At 33.9% G+C, this 13,646-nt stretch overlaps 2 protein-coding genes and 1 non-coding gene across 3 annotated transcripts; all 3 read left to right on the plus strand.

Annotated features, from left to right (window-relative positions):
* The first annotated feature begins 5,858 nt into the window (after positions 1-5,858).
* Positions 5,859-7,094, plus strand: LOC141685550 (F-box protein At5g07610-like). Its single transcript, XM_074490644.1, has one exon. It carries the CDS (start codon positions 5,859-5,861, stop codon positions 7,092-7,094), a length of 1,236 nt encoding a protein of 411 aa, XP_074346745.1.
* Positions 7,095-8,844: 1,750 nt separating this feature from the next.
* Positions 8,845-8,928, plus strand: TRNAL-CAA (transfer RNA leucine (anticodon CAA)). The gene has a single exon. It is a non-coding gene; the product is annotated as a tRNA-Leu (tRNA).
* A 2,135-nt stretch (positions 8,929-11,063) lies between these two features.
* LOC141685551 (uncharacterized) lies at positions 11,064-12,626 on the plus strand. The gene has a single exon (XM_074490645.1). It carries the CDS (start codon positions 11,064-11,066, stop codon positions 12,624-12,626), a length of 1,563 nt encoding a protein of 520 aa, XP_074346746.1.
* Positions 12,627-13,646: the final 1,020 nt, after the last annotated feature.

The raw sequence follows: 13,646 nt of genomic DNA on the forward strand, positions 1-13,646 counted from the left end.
CTAACTTTCAAAATCATTTTGAAGACTCGAAAACATTTTTAAGAATGTTTGGCTGATTTAATAAAATAAATCAGTCCCGATATGTTGGAGAATATCTAAATATTATTATTTAAATAATATTCCCATAAAGGATAATCTTTATAAAAATAATTGAAGTAGAAGTTTTAAGACTCATACTTGAAATGAATAATAAATAACCAAAGATATACTTATATGAAAGTACGATCTTTATTTGAATAATCGAAAATAAGTTTGATTATCGAAACATTATTCTTTAATAAAATAAAGAATAATATTTAATAAAAGAAGCGGAGTCATAAGCCCTCGAATGAATATTCAAAATAATATTCATTAAATAAAGTAAGCGGAGTCATAAGTCCTCGAATGAATATTCAAAATAATATTCATTAAATAAAGTAAGCGGAGTCATAAGTCCTCGAATGAATATTCAAAATAACATTCATTAAATAAAATAAAGTTATCGAATAAACCTTATTCGATTAATAGTTTTAAAAAACTATATCAATATATATATAAGAATATATATATATATAATATTATACTCGGGAACATCGACTCCCGGTTTAGAAAATGTTCACCTTTGGGTCCCCTATACTAAGGGTATACGCAACTACTGCTTATCTCTAGCATAGGTATTATGCAACTTATAAGCATTTGAATCAACAATTATATATCAAGATTATGAAACAGGCATGCATATAAATATCATATCACATACTCCAATATATCGCAAGACTTTGCTAATAATAATCATGCACTTATCACAAGATAATGTATATACATATATTTACATCACAACAACAGTATAACGGGTAGAAAACTTTCCTGAGTGTTCCCGGATAGACTTAAGCTTAGAGTGGGTCTGATAACCTATGAACAACAACATAAGTCAGAATTAACCCATGGTCTCTTAAGAAACTAGACTTTAACCAATTGAACCCTAATGTTCGCTTATGGTCACTTCTACGCTTAACGAATCACATAAGTCGTTCGAGTACCCTTGGCTCCACCATTTTTAATAAATTAACCATTAAGAATTTTAAGGCGATTCTTTCGTGAGTACTCTACCAACTGCCTAATACACTTTACATAATTATTTCATACTCCAATTATTCATTTAATGGCCTTAACCAAGGTTTCAAAGTAAGGTGAGGGGTAATGGTTCGTTCGCAAAATGCCGTTACTTAAAACGGTCGTTTCTCCTAAACCGTACATCGGATTCAAGCGAACCACATATCAAAACGAAGCTTACGACATAACCTAACTAAAAATGGCAAAGTCACAGATTCAATAGTTAGCTCTCTATCCCGAACACTAAGAACAAGCAGTTATGAAATTGGGCATTACGACGACTATGTTTACGCGATTACCAAGTTTTAAACCACTCCAAACAACCATCATTCAACTCACAACCAACAATACAACCAACCCTCATCCAAACCTTACTAAATCAGTCCCCAAACCCCAAGATTTTCCAATTTATACAACCCCACACATGAAATACTAGCTATACTTAAGTTTCATTAACTATAAACAAGATTTCAACATCCAAATCGCTACAAATCCAATCCAAACTCTAGCTTCTCATTTACTATAACCATCAAAACCATAGTAATACTCAAAGTAAATTAGGGTTTGGAGGTGTTATACCTTCCTTGGAGTGATTAGAGTAGCTAGGAAGTCTTAGGGAGCCTCCTACAAGCTTGATCTTTCCAAAGAAATCAAGAACACAAAGTTAGGTTTTGAAGTTTCTAAAAGTCAGATTGAAAGAACTGTCAAAACAAGGGTCTTACCATGCTTATTTGGATGAGACTTGTGAACAAGAGTTATAGGTCATCTCAATACCTTTCCAAAGAGATATAGAACATACTATTTGAGTGAGTATTGAAGGAGATATGGTAGTTTAAAGTTGCTGCTCTGGTTTTGGCCGAGAGCTTTTGTTCTTGGAAAGCAAAAGTCAACTTCTAATTTGTGTTTTGTGATTTGTTTTGCCTTGGCTTGGTTGCTACCTTTTGTTTGTTAATTAAATTGTTACCATGGTAAAAATTGTGTGGCTCACAATCAACCAACCAATCCTTCCCACTTTGTCATGATCATGTCATCTGTTTATGTCATCTTGTTACACTTGTCTTCCTCTTGTTGGTGTGATGACATCATCGTCCATTAACCTCTTTGATTAACCCCTAATTACTTGGCTAATGACCACTGATCTATTATACGGTTCGCTTAACTTTCGTTCTCGTTTATCGTTTGAGAGATCATACCCGGGATCTTATTACTTGGGTTCCCTAAACCTTTCTCAATATTTTATATTACTTTTATGATCCTCTCTTATAATCCTTGAATTAAATTCTTTTAATCATGTTACCTTATACTCAATTCTTTCGGTATATGGTGGATTTTCGGGAAAAATCAAAGTGTTCGAATTTGGATTCTGACGATCTTTACATACACTTATTTACTTTATGGAATACTAATACGATCTTAGAATTTCCATAACAGTACTCCTATATAGCGTGGTCTGATAATTTTCCTTAATCAACATCATCAGCAAAAGTTACTATTCATCCGTGTTTCAAAAATTCCAAAAATTGGGGTTATTACATTACACTTATAATGAAAAGATTTGTCGCTTTCCATTTGAAAGATCTGTTTTGATCCTTTAATGATTTGTGATGAATGTCGGCTTTCACCCTGCTTTGAGCCTTGTTCCTTGAAAGCCCAAAATTTTCTTCATAACCCTTTTATAACCTGAAAGATAGAAATCTGCCACCTAGAACTGTTAAAGTAGAATGCCCTGAGATCAGTAAAGTATATTATGGATTTTATATTGTAGAACTGTTGTTTAGTTACTTGCTGAGTTTTATACTCATATGTTTTATTTTAATCTAACCATGGCAGCTAAGCAAGAAGATGGCCAGGTTTAGGCGCACTGCTCGTAAGAGCGTACCTGGTGTTCCCTATCGTGTTGAGGGCTTCCGGTTGCCAAAGCAGGTAGTAAAGTTTTTGAGTGAGCAAACGCTTAGCCAGAGAGTTGTAAAGATACAATGGGTTATCTGTCGGTTCCAAGCCGGGATCGACTATGTATATTTGATTTTATTTTGGGATTATAAGTTATATTTTATGGTTGGTAGTTATAATCTTATCTCATACTTTATCCTGTTTGATCCTGTTAGTAGCTAATCGGGATTTATGCTTATTTAGTTAGTAGATTAAAGGTGTGTGGTCCTCATTTCCTAACCCCGAGATTGAAGGCGTCATAATTTGTAATAAATCAAATTAATAAGAACTCAACTACTTCTATTGGGAGAATACAAAATTTTGTAGATGTTTTTTGTTACAACTAGACTAAGGACTCGTGACATATTTTATAGATCAACATGCAAGGTTTACAAAACTTGTACTAAAATAGACTAACACATTTTCTAAAACTCCTTTGTCTGTTTCTATTTCTAGTGTAGCATATATGTGAAGAATCTACTAAGTCTGTGATCCTCGTTTGTCCAGTTCATCTTGGCTCTTGATCTTGCATTCTTCAAACTGCATTTGTAGGCTTTTCAATTCAGTGATAGAATTATTTGTTGACTGATAATCTTGGATCTTCAAGTTGTTTGTATTCTGAATTCTGAAGTTGTTTGTCGAGATCTCTTTTATTTTGTAGAGATATCACATATCGATAAGTTAAATAACTTATCGATATCTCTATTTCTCGATAAGTGTTATGACTTGACGAGGTCTCCAGTTCTCTACAAGTAGAATGACTTGTCGATATCTCTAGTTCTCTACATAAATTTCTGACTTGTCGATATCTCCAGTTCTCTACGAGTAGAATGACTTGTCGATAATTCTCTACATAAGCATTTGACTTGTCGATATCTCCAGTTCTCTACAAGTAGAATGACTTGTCGATATCTCTAGTTCTCTACATAAGCTTTTGACTTGTCGATATCTCCAGTTCTCGATATGGACTTTTTGACTTATTGATATCTCTAGTTCTCGATATGGACTTTTTGACTTGTCGATACCTCCAGTTCTATACATGTAGATTGACTTGTCGATATCTCTTGGGACATCTCTACAAGCCATTTTTTACTTCTCAACATACATCTCTATATTTCTTAATTTATGACTTGTCGATATTTGATTTAGAACATTTTTCCTAGAACAACATTATTCAACTCCAAGCTTCCACAAGTACTTATCACTTCATGGACACAAGTATATCTATTATGTTTATAATTGACAGCACATATGATTAAGTGACTCGGTCATTGTTTAGGGAGGTTTGATTCTCACAAAAGATATTTTTTTTAAATGAATAACAAATATAAGGGTAATTTAGACATTTCAAATTGAATAATATTTCTCGTGAATAAATTGTTTCATAAAGTTTATCCCCTTGTTCTCCTAATATTAGTAGAAGGGAAATTTGTTTCCTTTCATTGCGTTGTATAATTTGTCAAAATTAATACGATGTCAAGTTTATATATATTGCAAAAAATATTCATTACGATTGTTATTTAATTATGATTGTTATTTAATAAACGAAATTGACAAACTAACCATATATATCGTTATTGCTTTTAATAGTATAATATGATTAAAAAATTACCAAAATTACTATATAATTTTCAGTTTTATATAAAAAGGATATTTAAAAGGTCTGATATTTTATTCTCGTAGACAAAGCTTTTTTATATACGAGATTTTAGGCCAAGTCGAAAAGAATGTTAAGGTTCGCGAGTCGGGCCGAGCTCTTTTTGCGCGAATCAAATTGTTGAGATATTATTGGGTCAGATTTAAGAATTTAAATTTTTGAACATCTCTGCATGGGCACAAGTATATCCAAATTATGAGTCAAACTAATTTTTTTTAATCTATACTATATACTATAATAACCGGAATGAGGTATATTTTGATATGACTTTTTTTTAGTTGGTTTGGTTATTCCCATTTATGACTGTCAGATCTTTTTAATCAAGTGATCAGGACCGTTAGATTTAAATACTAAAAGAATATACACTACTCAAGCTCTCAAGTTCGAACTCCGCCAACAAATATTTATATTATTATTTATACACTATAAAAACTCTCAGGTTCGAACCCCACCAACAACAAATATTTATATTATTATTTATACACTACCCAAGATTCAGGTTCGAATTCCATCAATAACAAATATTTATATTATTATTTATAAATATACTAATAAGATAATAATCTAAAAATAATTATTATAATTTTAAATAATATAAAAATATTATTGAAAGACCCGTGCATCGCACAGGCAGTAAAGCTAGTATAAATAATATTCTTTTTTTAATAAATGCCGGGTAAGCCAAAGACGGGCCCGATCGATGATGCGGATGGATGATAGGAAAAGTACAGAAATTTTTTAATTAATCACGGTCCATATTCTCATCTATCAAACTTACTAAAAATTAGCCAAACTTGTAAGGAAGGTTATTATGGTAATAAAAGTTTGGTAAGGTATTATATTTAGAGTAATGTTACTTAACCCAAAACTCGTACCAAAATAGTTACAAAATGACGTGGCATGACACGTGTTTAGATATAATTCGTGGGTAAATATGAATGCACGCGGGGTTCTATATTATTATTAGGAAAGTTACCATTAAAAAGTATTTGGGAACAATTTTTGTAACAATATTTGGGGCCTCTAGCATTTTCCTTATATTTAACTGAACAAAGATTTATACTCCGATTTGTAATCTATAAACTTTGTCTTGGTACAAACCAAATAAAATTATGATTTGTATCCTATAAACTTTGCTATATATATACAAAGTCCATGAATTTTTCAAGAAAATACGGGCATGAGCAGAAGCAGCATGGGTAAGAGGATTAGAAGATGCACGCAAACTTGTTCTCAGAACGTTGTTTTAAGCAACGATGATTTATTAACATCAATCTTGTTGCATGTACCTTGGACACAACTCAAGGTCTTGAAGCGTGTTTCAAGACAATGGCGCTCTCTCATTACCACTTCCCACTTTCGTAGTTTAGTGTCTCCTCTTCGTGCATCTGGTCTCTTCTTACAAGCCCATCCTGATGACTTTGGTGATATCAGTTATGCTAATAAAGTCTATTTTATTCCTCTACACGATTCAGAGAAAGCTTCCCCATTCGAAACTCGTGGTTTTGGCAATGATCATAATGATCACGAAAATTTTTGTATTTTGCAATCGTGCAATGGCCTTTTGTTGTGCTCTAATGTGTCTGGTACACAATGTTTTGTATATAACCCCTCCAATAATCAAGTAGATAGTCTTCCTAAACAACCTCTTGGCACCGGGGATAACTTTCGTCATGTTGGCTTGAGTTTTAATCCTTTAAAGTCACTGCATTATAAAGTTGTTGCTGTTGTTAGTAGGCCTCGACCTCAATTACGTTATGAAAGGGACTTTTATATTTACTCCTCTGAAACAAAGACTTGGGAATTGTCTGAGCAGTCCTTTATTTCAGATCCATGGATGTGCTCCAGCAATGGTGTTTATTGGAATGGGAGTATGCATTGGTTAAGTACAATGCACCAGGATTTAGAACCTGATTCGTCTGTTTCTGTTTGTTTATACTTTAATGTGGACGAAGAAAGGTTGGGAACCTTTCCAAGGCCACCTATTGGTGCCAGGTCGAGATCAAGAATGAGTTTGTACTTCGGGGAATCTGAAGACCATTTGCATGTTATTGAGGCTTCCGCCACTTCGCTCAGCGTTTATGAGATGAAGAGTGACTACTCAATGTGGTTTTCCAAGTACCAAATTGATCTTGATCCAATCTCCAGAGCTTTCCCGGAGATACAAGAAAAAAATATTTTTGAATATCAAAATGATTATGCAGTTAAGGTGCTCTCCCTTATTAGAAGAGAAAAAATCCATGAGGATTCATTCTTGGTACTGCAAATACCTGGAAAGGTTATACGTTATAATCTCATGGACAGCAGTTTCAAATTGATATGGGACTTTGGTGTAGACTTAGACCTCGATCCAAATATAAATGATGATTTGGTCTTTGATTTTCAAGTTTGTCAGTACATTGAATCTCTATCATGAGTATAGATAGTTACCATACTCTTGCTGGTCGAGATGCTATCGTGCTTTTATGAATGTAGCATGATTGATTCGGTAATGTACAATCAATCAATAAACGCAATCAGTAACTTTCTACATATATGGTAGTTGTTTTATATTATTAGTTTGGTCTTATATTCCTACTTGTCTTCCAATTTCATGTTCCATTCATTTGTCTTGAATCTCACAGTAGCTTATGAGTGAATCTTTTGATCCTTAAAAAAATCATAGTATCCCATCCTGCAATGGCTTTTATTGTGCACTCCTCACCTTAATAAAACCTTGCAAACAGCACAACTGTTAGGTATCCAACCCCTCTACCAATCACTTAGCCATCCTTCCTGAACTTCATCCTGACACTTGGGTTCACGGTTCATTTTATATGCTTAGCTTTTGATCCTTCAGAGTCACTTCACTACCAAATTATTGCTCTCGTTACTGCATCTCGGTCACATTCTGGTTACTTTAATATTAATCCTCTGAAATCATGATTTGTAGAATGTGCACAGGAGCACACCAGGAATGTACTTACTCCGTGGTGTCAATGTAATGGATTCATGCATTGGTTAAGTAGTTTGACCTTCGAATCAGAATTGTCTCTCTAAACGTCTGTTCTTCAACGTGGGCGAAGAAATGTTAGAAACATCTCCAAGGCCTCCTGTTGATGATGTATGGTCAAGTTCGAGATATAGTTGTATTTGGAAAATCTGAAGACCAATTGCATGTTACTTGAAGTTTGTTCTTATGCCACTCCAATCAGTGTGTATGAGCTGAAAAGTGATTATTCAGAGTGGTTTGTCAAGTACCAAACTGATTTTGATTCAATTTCCATAGTTTCCCCAGAGATGACTGGATGTAAGGCGACTGACGATAAAAATAATTATGCAGTTGCTGTGCTCTCACTTACTGGAATAGAAAATTTTCAGGAGGGTTCGTTTTTGTTATTGAATATACCTGTTAAGGTTACATGTTACAATCTCTTCGATAGAAGGTTTCAACTGATATGAGACTTTGGTGTATATTTCAAATAAATATCAAGTTAATAGATTCAGCAATGTGCTATTTTTATTGATGCATCTAGTCACTTTCAACAGTAATACAGTACCACTTTTTTTTGTTTAATTTGGTAATTCTTTCCTATTTTTACCAGCCTAGAGGTTTGCTTCTGAATGTCTGTTTCTTTAACAACTGATATTTATAAATTTGTCTATATGCGCCATCATATTCTATTTTAGCTCAAAGTGAAACTGATACAAATCGACAATCAGAGATTACGGACAGTTGCAGAAAACTAATACACTCTAATCATGCAATTTCTCGAAAACTAATACCGCTCAAAGTAATTTCTCGAAACCGAATAAAATCTGCCAAATTATGCATCAGTTGATTTTTCAGTTCCCATTTAGTAAAAGTACGTGCAACATTTCCAGTTATTAACAGATATTATCTGTCAGGCGCTTCAGCTGACAATAGAATTGGACTTGAACAATTCTTAAGGCAGTCGCGGCTTCTAGTCAGTCACTCCAAACCTTCTTCTAGACATATATATAAGAGGGTTAAAAAGAAATTTGATCATTCTGACTATACCAGGTAATTTCAAAATGTACTACCTTCTGTTTGTCAGCAAATTCAATGAGATGACACCTGGTTTCTTTTAACATGGCTGCTTCTTTATAATTAATTAATCACTCGGTAACCGAACTTATTCACAGTTTCATAAATTTAACACTGTGTCAGGATGGCCGAGTGGTCTAAGGCGCCAGACTCAAGTTCTGGTTCTCGTGAGAGAGCGTGGGTTCAAATCCCACTTCTGACATTTCTTTTCCATTTCTTAAAATTTTGACCTTAAATTTTACTAAAAAATGACTTTCAATTTAAATTTTACTTCTTTCATGTGAGAAACAATTTTTTTAAAGATTCACTTTATGAACAAGTCAAATTTTATCATAACAAACTTTGTTTTTAACTCATAATATAGAATAAATAATACTCGAAATTTGTTCATTAACGATACTCTATATTTTTTCTTAATGAACCGAATTAAATCAAGATTTCTGATTTATGTACTTTTTAACAAGCACTTGTGCAGATCGGCAATTTATGTTATACACGTACCATGCTTAGATAATATATTGTTTAAGACGAACTCTGTTAGAGCTGTTAGCCTGTTGCTCAAAATACGAAGATAAACTCTCTTTAAAACTATTACATTACATGTTTTATTAAATGTGTGCTACAATATAAAAAAGACCAGCGCTTCTGTGTGCTTCTCAAGTCACTAAAAGATTACTTTATTTTTAAGAGTCATATCTCATTTTTTTAATATATTATATAATTAAATAATATTTTAACTTCTTCAATATACAGGTAAATCTTGATAAATTAATATTACCAGGTTTGAAAAAAATATTAATTAATTAATCGATAAACTAATAATTTATTAATTTATGGATATATGCCGTTTTAATTTTGTTGACATGTATATTTACAAATATATAAGCCAAAAAAGGTTATTAATTAGCATGATTCATGGTGTAATGGATGTCCAAACTGGAAAATGAAGCACCGAAATAATTATTGGAAGAAAAACAAATAATTAACAGGGTTCCGAGGACTATCAACTTCAAAACATTATAAGTCTTATTTGATCATCTATCACGATCATTGACAACAAATGAAATGTTGGGGGAAATATGATTCTTTCGGAATAACAAAGTGTGGGATAACAAGGTTGTCACAGCGGTTGTAGCTATCAACTGGAGTACTAAGACATTATCTCACTGGAGGGATGCCAAAGCTAAGTGTTCTAAACAACAAAACAAAACAGGAACATCCTCCTTTTCGATGCTTTGAAGCTTAATGTGGATGCGACAGTGAAGCTGGGATCATCCTCCTTTTCGATGGGACTAGGAATCAGGGATCATACTGATTCGTTTGTGACTGCCAAATTAGTCTATAAGTCTATAGTTTCCTCCGTTTTTGAAGTGAAGTACCGGCTATATTTGAAGGTCTTCAATGTTATCTATGAACCATACTAGGGTGACCATCAAGTCGGACTCCATGCTTGTTGTTCGTGCTTTGCAAGGTGCTCAGGACAACCTTTTACACTACAAGAAAAAGAAGTAAAAGCGACCACATAAAAGCGACCGACTATAAACTCCACCTAAATTGGTGGCTTTTAAGGTCAACTTTACCTGTTCTTAAAACATAAATAAAAGCGACCGCTCTCGGTGGAATTTAATGAGCGGTCGCTTTTGTTCGGTGGAATTTGAAAGCGGTGACTTTTATCAACAAAAGCAACCGCCAACCGCCAATATTTAGCAGTCGATTTTATATTTTGAAGAACAGGCGGGAAAATTGCCGCCAGAACAAAGTCTAATTCTGGAAAACAAAAGCGACCGATCGGTCGCTTTTAAATTATTTATCAAAAAAATATTAAATAAGGCCACAGCGGTCATTTTAATAAAAACGACCGTTGTTGGTTGAATTTATAAAAACGACCGATTTTCGTGGCTTTTATAAAAACAACCGCCTGCGGTGGAATTTATTCTTTCAGAATTTACGGCCCCTACCTTATCCTTTCTTCTTCGTTTCTGTCCATACTTTCCTCTTCTTTCTATTTTCCTTCCTATTTTCTACCATTTTCCTTTCTCATCAAGCTCAACTATCCATTAACTTCAAGTCAAGTAAGTATCATTCTTAAATTATTTATGTTGTGATTATCATGATTATTGTTTATTGATTTCTCACATACATTAAATATTTATTGACATAATTTAAATGAAATATAGTTGTTAATATTTTAAATGTAGTGTTCAAAATAATTAAACAAAAAAAATAATTATTGTACATTGCTTGTCACTAAATATCTTGTACACATAGTGAATTTATTTAAGTATGTTTTGTTAATTAGTATTAAGTTATTTATTATACTATCTATGCACTTTGTAGATGACGTCGGATTGTAGTTGGATGAATCGTCGATTTGATGCAAGTAAAAATATAACGGAAGAGTACAAAATTGGTGTTGATGGTTTCATTAAATTTGCCATTGCAAATACGGATGACTCAAAGGGGAGAATAAGATGTCCATGCAACGAATGTGGAAATTTTTATATAAAAAATCCCGATGATGTGATATTACATTTATATCGACATGGCATCATGCCCGCATATACAACATGGTATTTTCATATGAAGAGTGCGAGATCAAGGGTTGACATTGGGACGAGTTCCATGAATGTTGATAATACGCATGATAATTTTTATGATGCAAGTGAAATGCTTGGAGATTTTGCCGAAGCAAATAATAATTTTGAGAATATGCGTGAAGAACCGAATGCAACAGCAAAAAGTTTTTACAAGATGCTTGACAGTGCTACTGAACTTCTTTATCCAAATTGTACAAGTTTCACAACATTATCATTTGTGAGTAAGCTACTTAAGTTCAAACATAGACATTGTTGTAGTAATAAGGGATTCGATGAACTACTTGAACTTATTGGATCGGTGTTGCCTGAAGATCACAAGTTGCCCATGAGATACTATGATGTGAAGAAGTTAGTAAGTGGGTTGAGTATGGGATACAAAAAAATTGATGCTTGTGTGAATGATTGCATGTTATTTTACAAAAAAAATAGTGAGAAAACACATTGTGATATATGTGACGAAGGTCGATACAAGGCGCAGAAGGATTCTATGAAAAAGTTGATTCCGAAGAAGATTTTGAGATACTTCCCTCTTATATTGAGACTACAACGATTATTCATGTCCGAGAAGACTGCCAAATGTATGACATGGCATCATGATAGAGCTGCAGTTGAGGGTCAATTAAGTCATCCAGCTGATGGAGATGTATGGAAACAATTCAATCACAGATTTCCTCGATTTGCAAAAGAAACACGAAATGTCCGAATAGGCCTTGCTAGTGATGGATTTGATCCTTTTCGATATGCACATGTAAGGGACTATACGGTGTGGCCTGTGATTATTGTTGTTTACAATCTTCCACCATCCATGTGTACAAAAGCTCCATACATGTTTATGCCTCTTCTCATTCCTGGGCCGAATGATCCGACAAAAGACTTTCATGTTTATCTTCGACCACTAATTGATGAATTGAAGATGTTGTGGTGTACCGGGGTGAAAATATATGATAGGGTGTCACGTTCAAATTTCACAATGAAAGTAGCATTGATGTGGATAATTAATGACTTTCCAGCACTTGGTATGATTAGTGGATGGTCGACTAAGGGAAAACTGGCATGTCCGGTATGTATGGGGCTAGTTAAGGCAAAACAGCTCAAGCATGGTGGTAAACCTACATTCTACGGTACAACACGTTATTTTTTGGAAGAAGATGATCCATTAAGAAGAAGCACAAAGTTTGGACGATGTGAGAGACATTCAGTCACAACTCAACATTCAGGATCAAGGGCAAAGATACTTTGTGAGCAAATACAGTTTCCTCTTCCGGAAAAACTACTAGGCAAAAGCCGAGGGATTATGGCGTGACACTTAATTGGACACACTATTCTCCATTTTTTGAGCTACCGTATTGGGAGACACTGAGCCTTCGTCATAATATTGATGTCATGCAACTGAAAAAAATGTATTTGATAACATATTCTACACAATGCTTGGTGATAAGAAAAAAACCAAAGACAACTCAAGCGCAAGAAATGATTGTAAGGAGTTAGGTGTACACCATGAGTTGTGGATTCAAGATGATGGCACAACACCAGATGCACCATATGTGCTTGGGAGAGAGCAAATCAATAAGCTATTCCATTGGATTAAAAGTTTGAATCTTCCGGATGGGTATGTATCGAATATATCTAGGTGTGTAAATATGGAAAAAAGATGTATTCGCGGGATGAAATCACACGATTGTCATATTTTCATGCAAAAGCTATTGCCTATTGTTTGTCGTGACTTGCTCCCAAAAAATGTAGTTGATGTTCTTATTGAGTTGTCTAACTTCTTTCAAGATTTATGCTCATCAAATTTGAAATACACAGATTTGGAGAAGATGGAAAAAGATATAGTGAAGATAATGTCTAAGCTCGAAACCATCTATATTCCAGGTTTTTTTAATCCCATGGAGCATCTACCTTTACATTTAGCTACCGAGTGTAAGCTGGAAGGCCAATCTAATTATCGGTGGATGTATTTTATTGAAAGATACTTGCACGGCTTGAAATTGAAAGTTAAAAATAAAGCACGGGCAGAAGGTTCAATGGCAGAGCGCTATATTGAGGAGGAATCTGTACACTTTTGTGAATTGTATTTTGAATCCAAAGCTGAAACAGTGCATAATCGACTTCGTCGAAACGAGGTGCCTACAAGGTTTCTTGATCCGAGTGTTTTGGAGGTTTATAGGTATCCTACACAACCTATATTACTTAATGGGCGTAGACTTTTAAGTAGAGTTGAACATAGACTGGTAACATACTATGTACTTATCAATTCACCGGAGGTTGCACAATACTTACGGTATTATATACTTCACTATCTTTATTAATTTAAATTTGA

The sequence above is a fragment of the Apium graveolens genome, chromosome 9 (genome assembly GCF_009905375.1).
Source record: "Apium graveolens cultivar Ventura chromosome 9, ASM990537v1, whole genome shotgun sequence".
Taxonomy (NCBI): Eukaryota; Viridiplantae; Streptophyta; class Magnoliopsida; order Apiales; family Apiaceae; genus Apium; species Apium graveolens.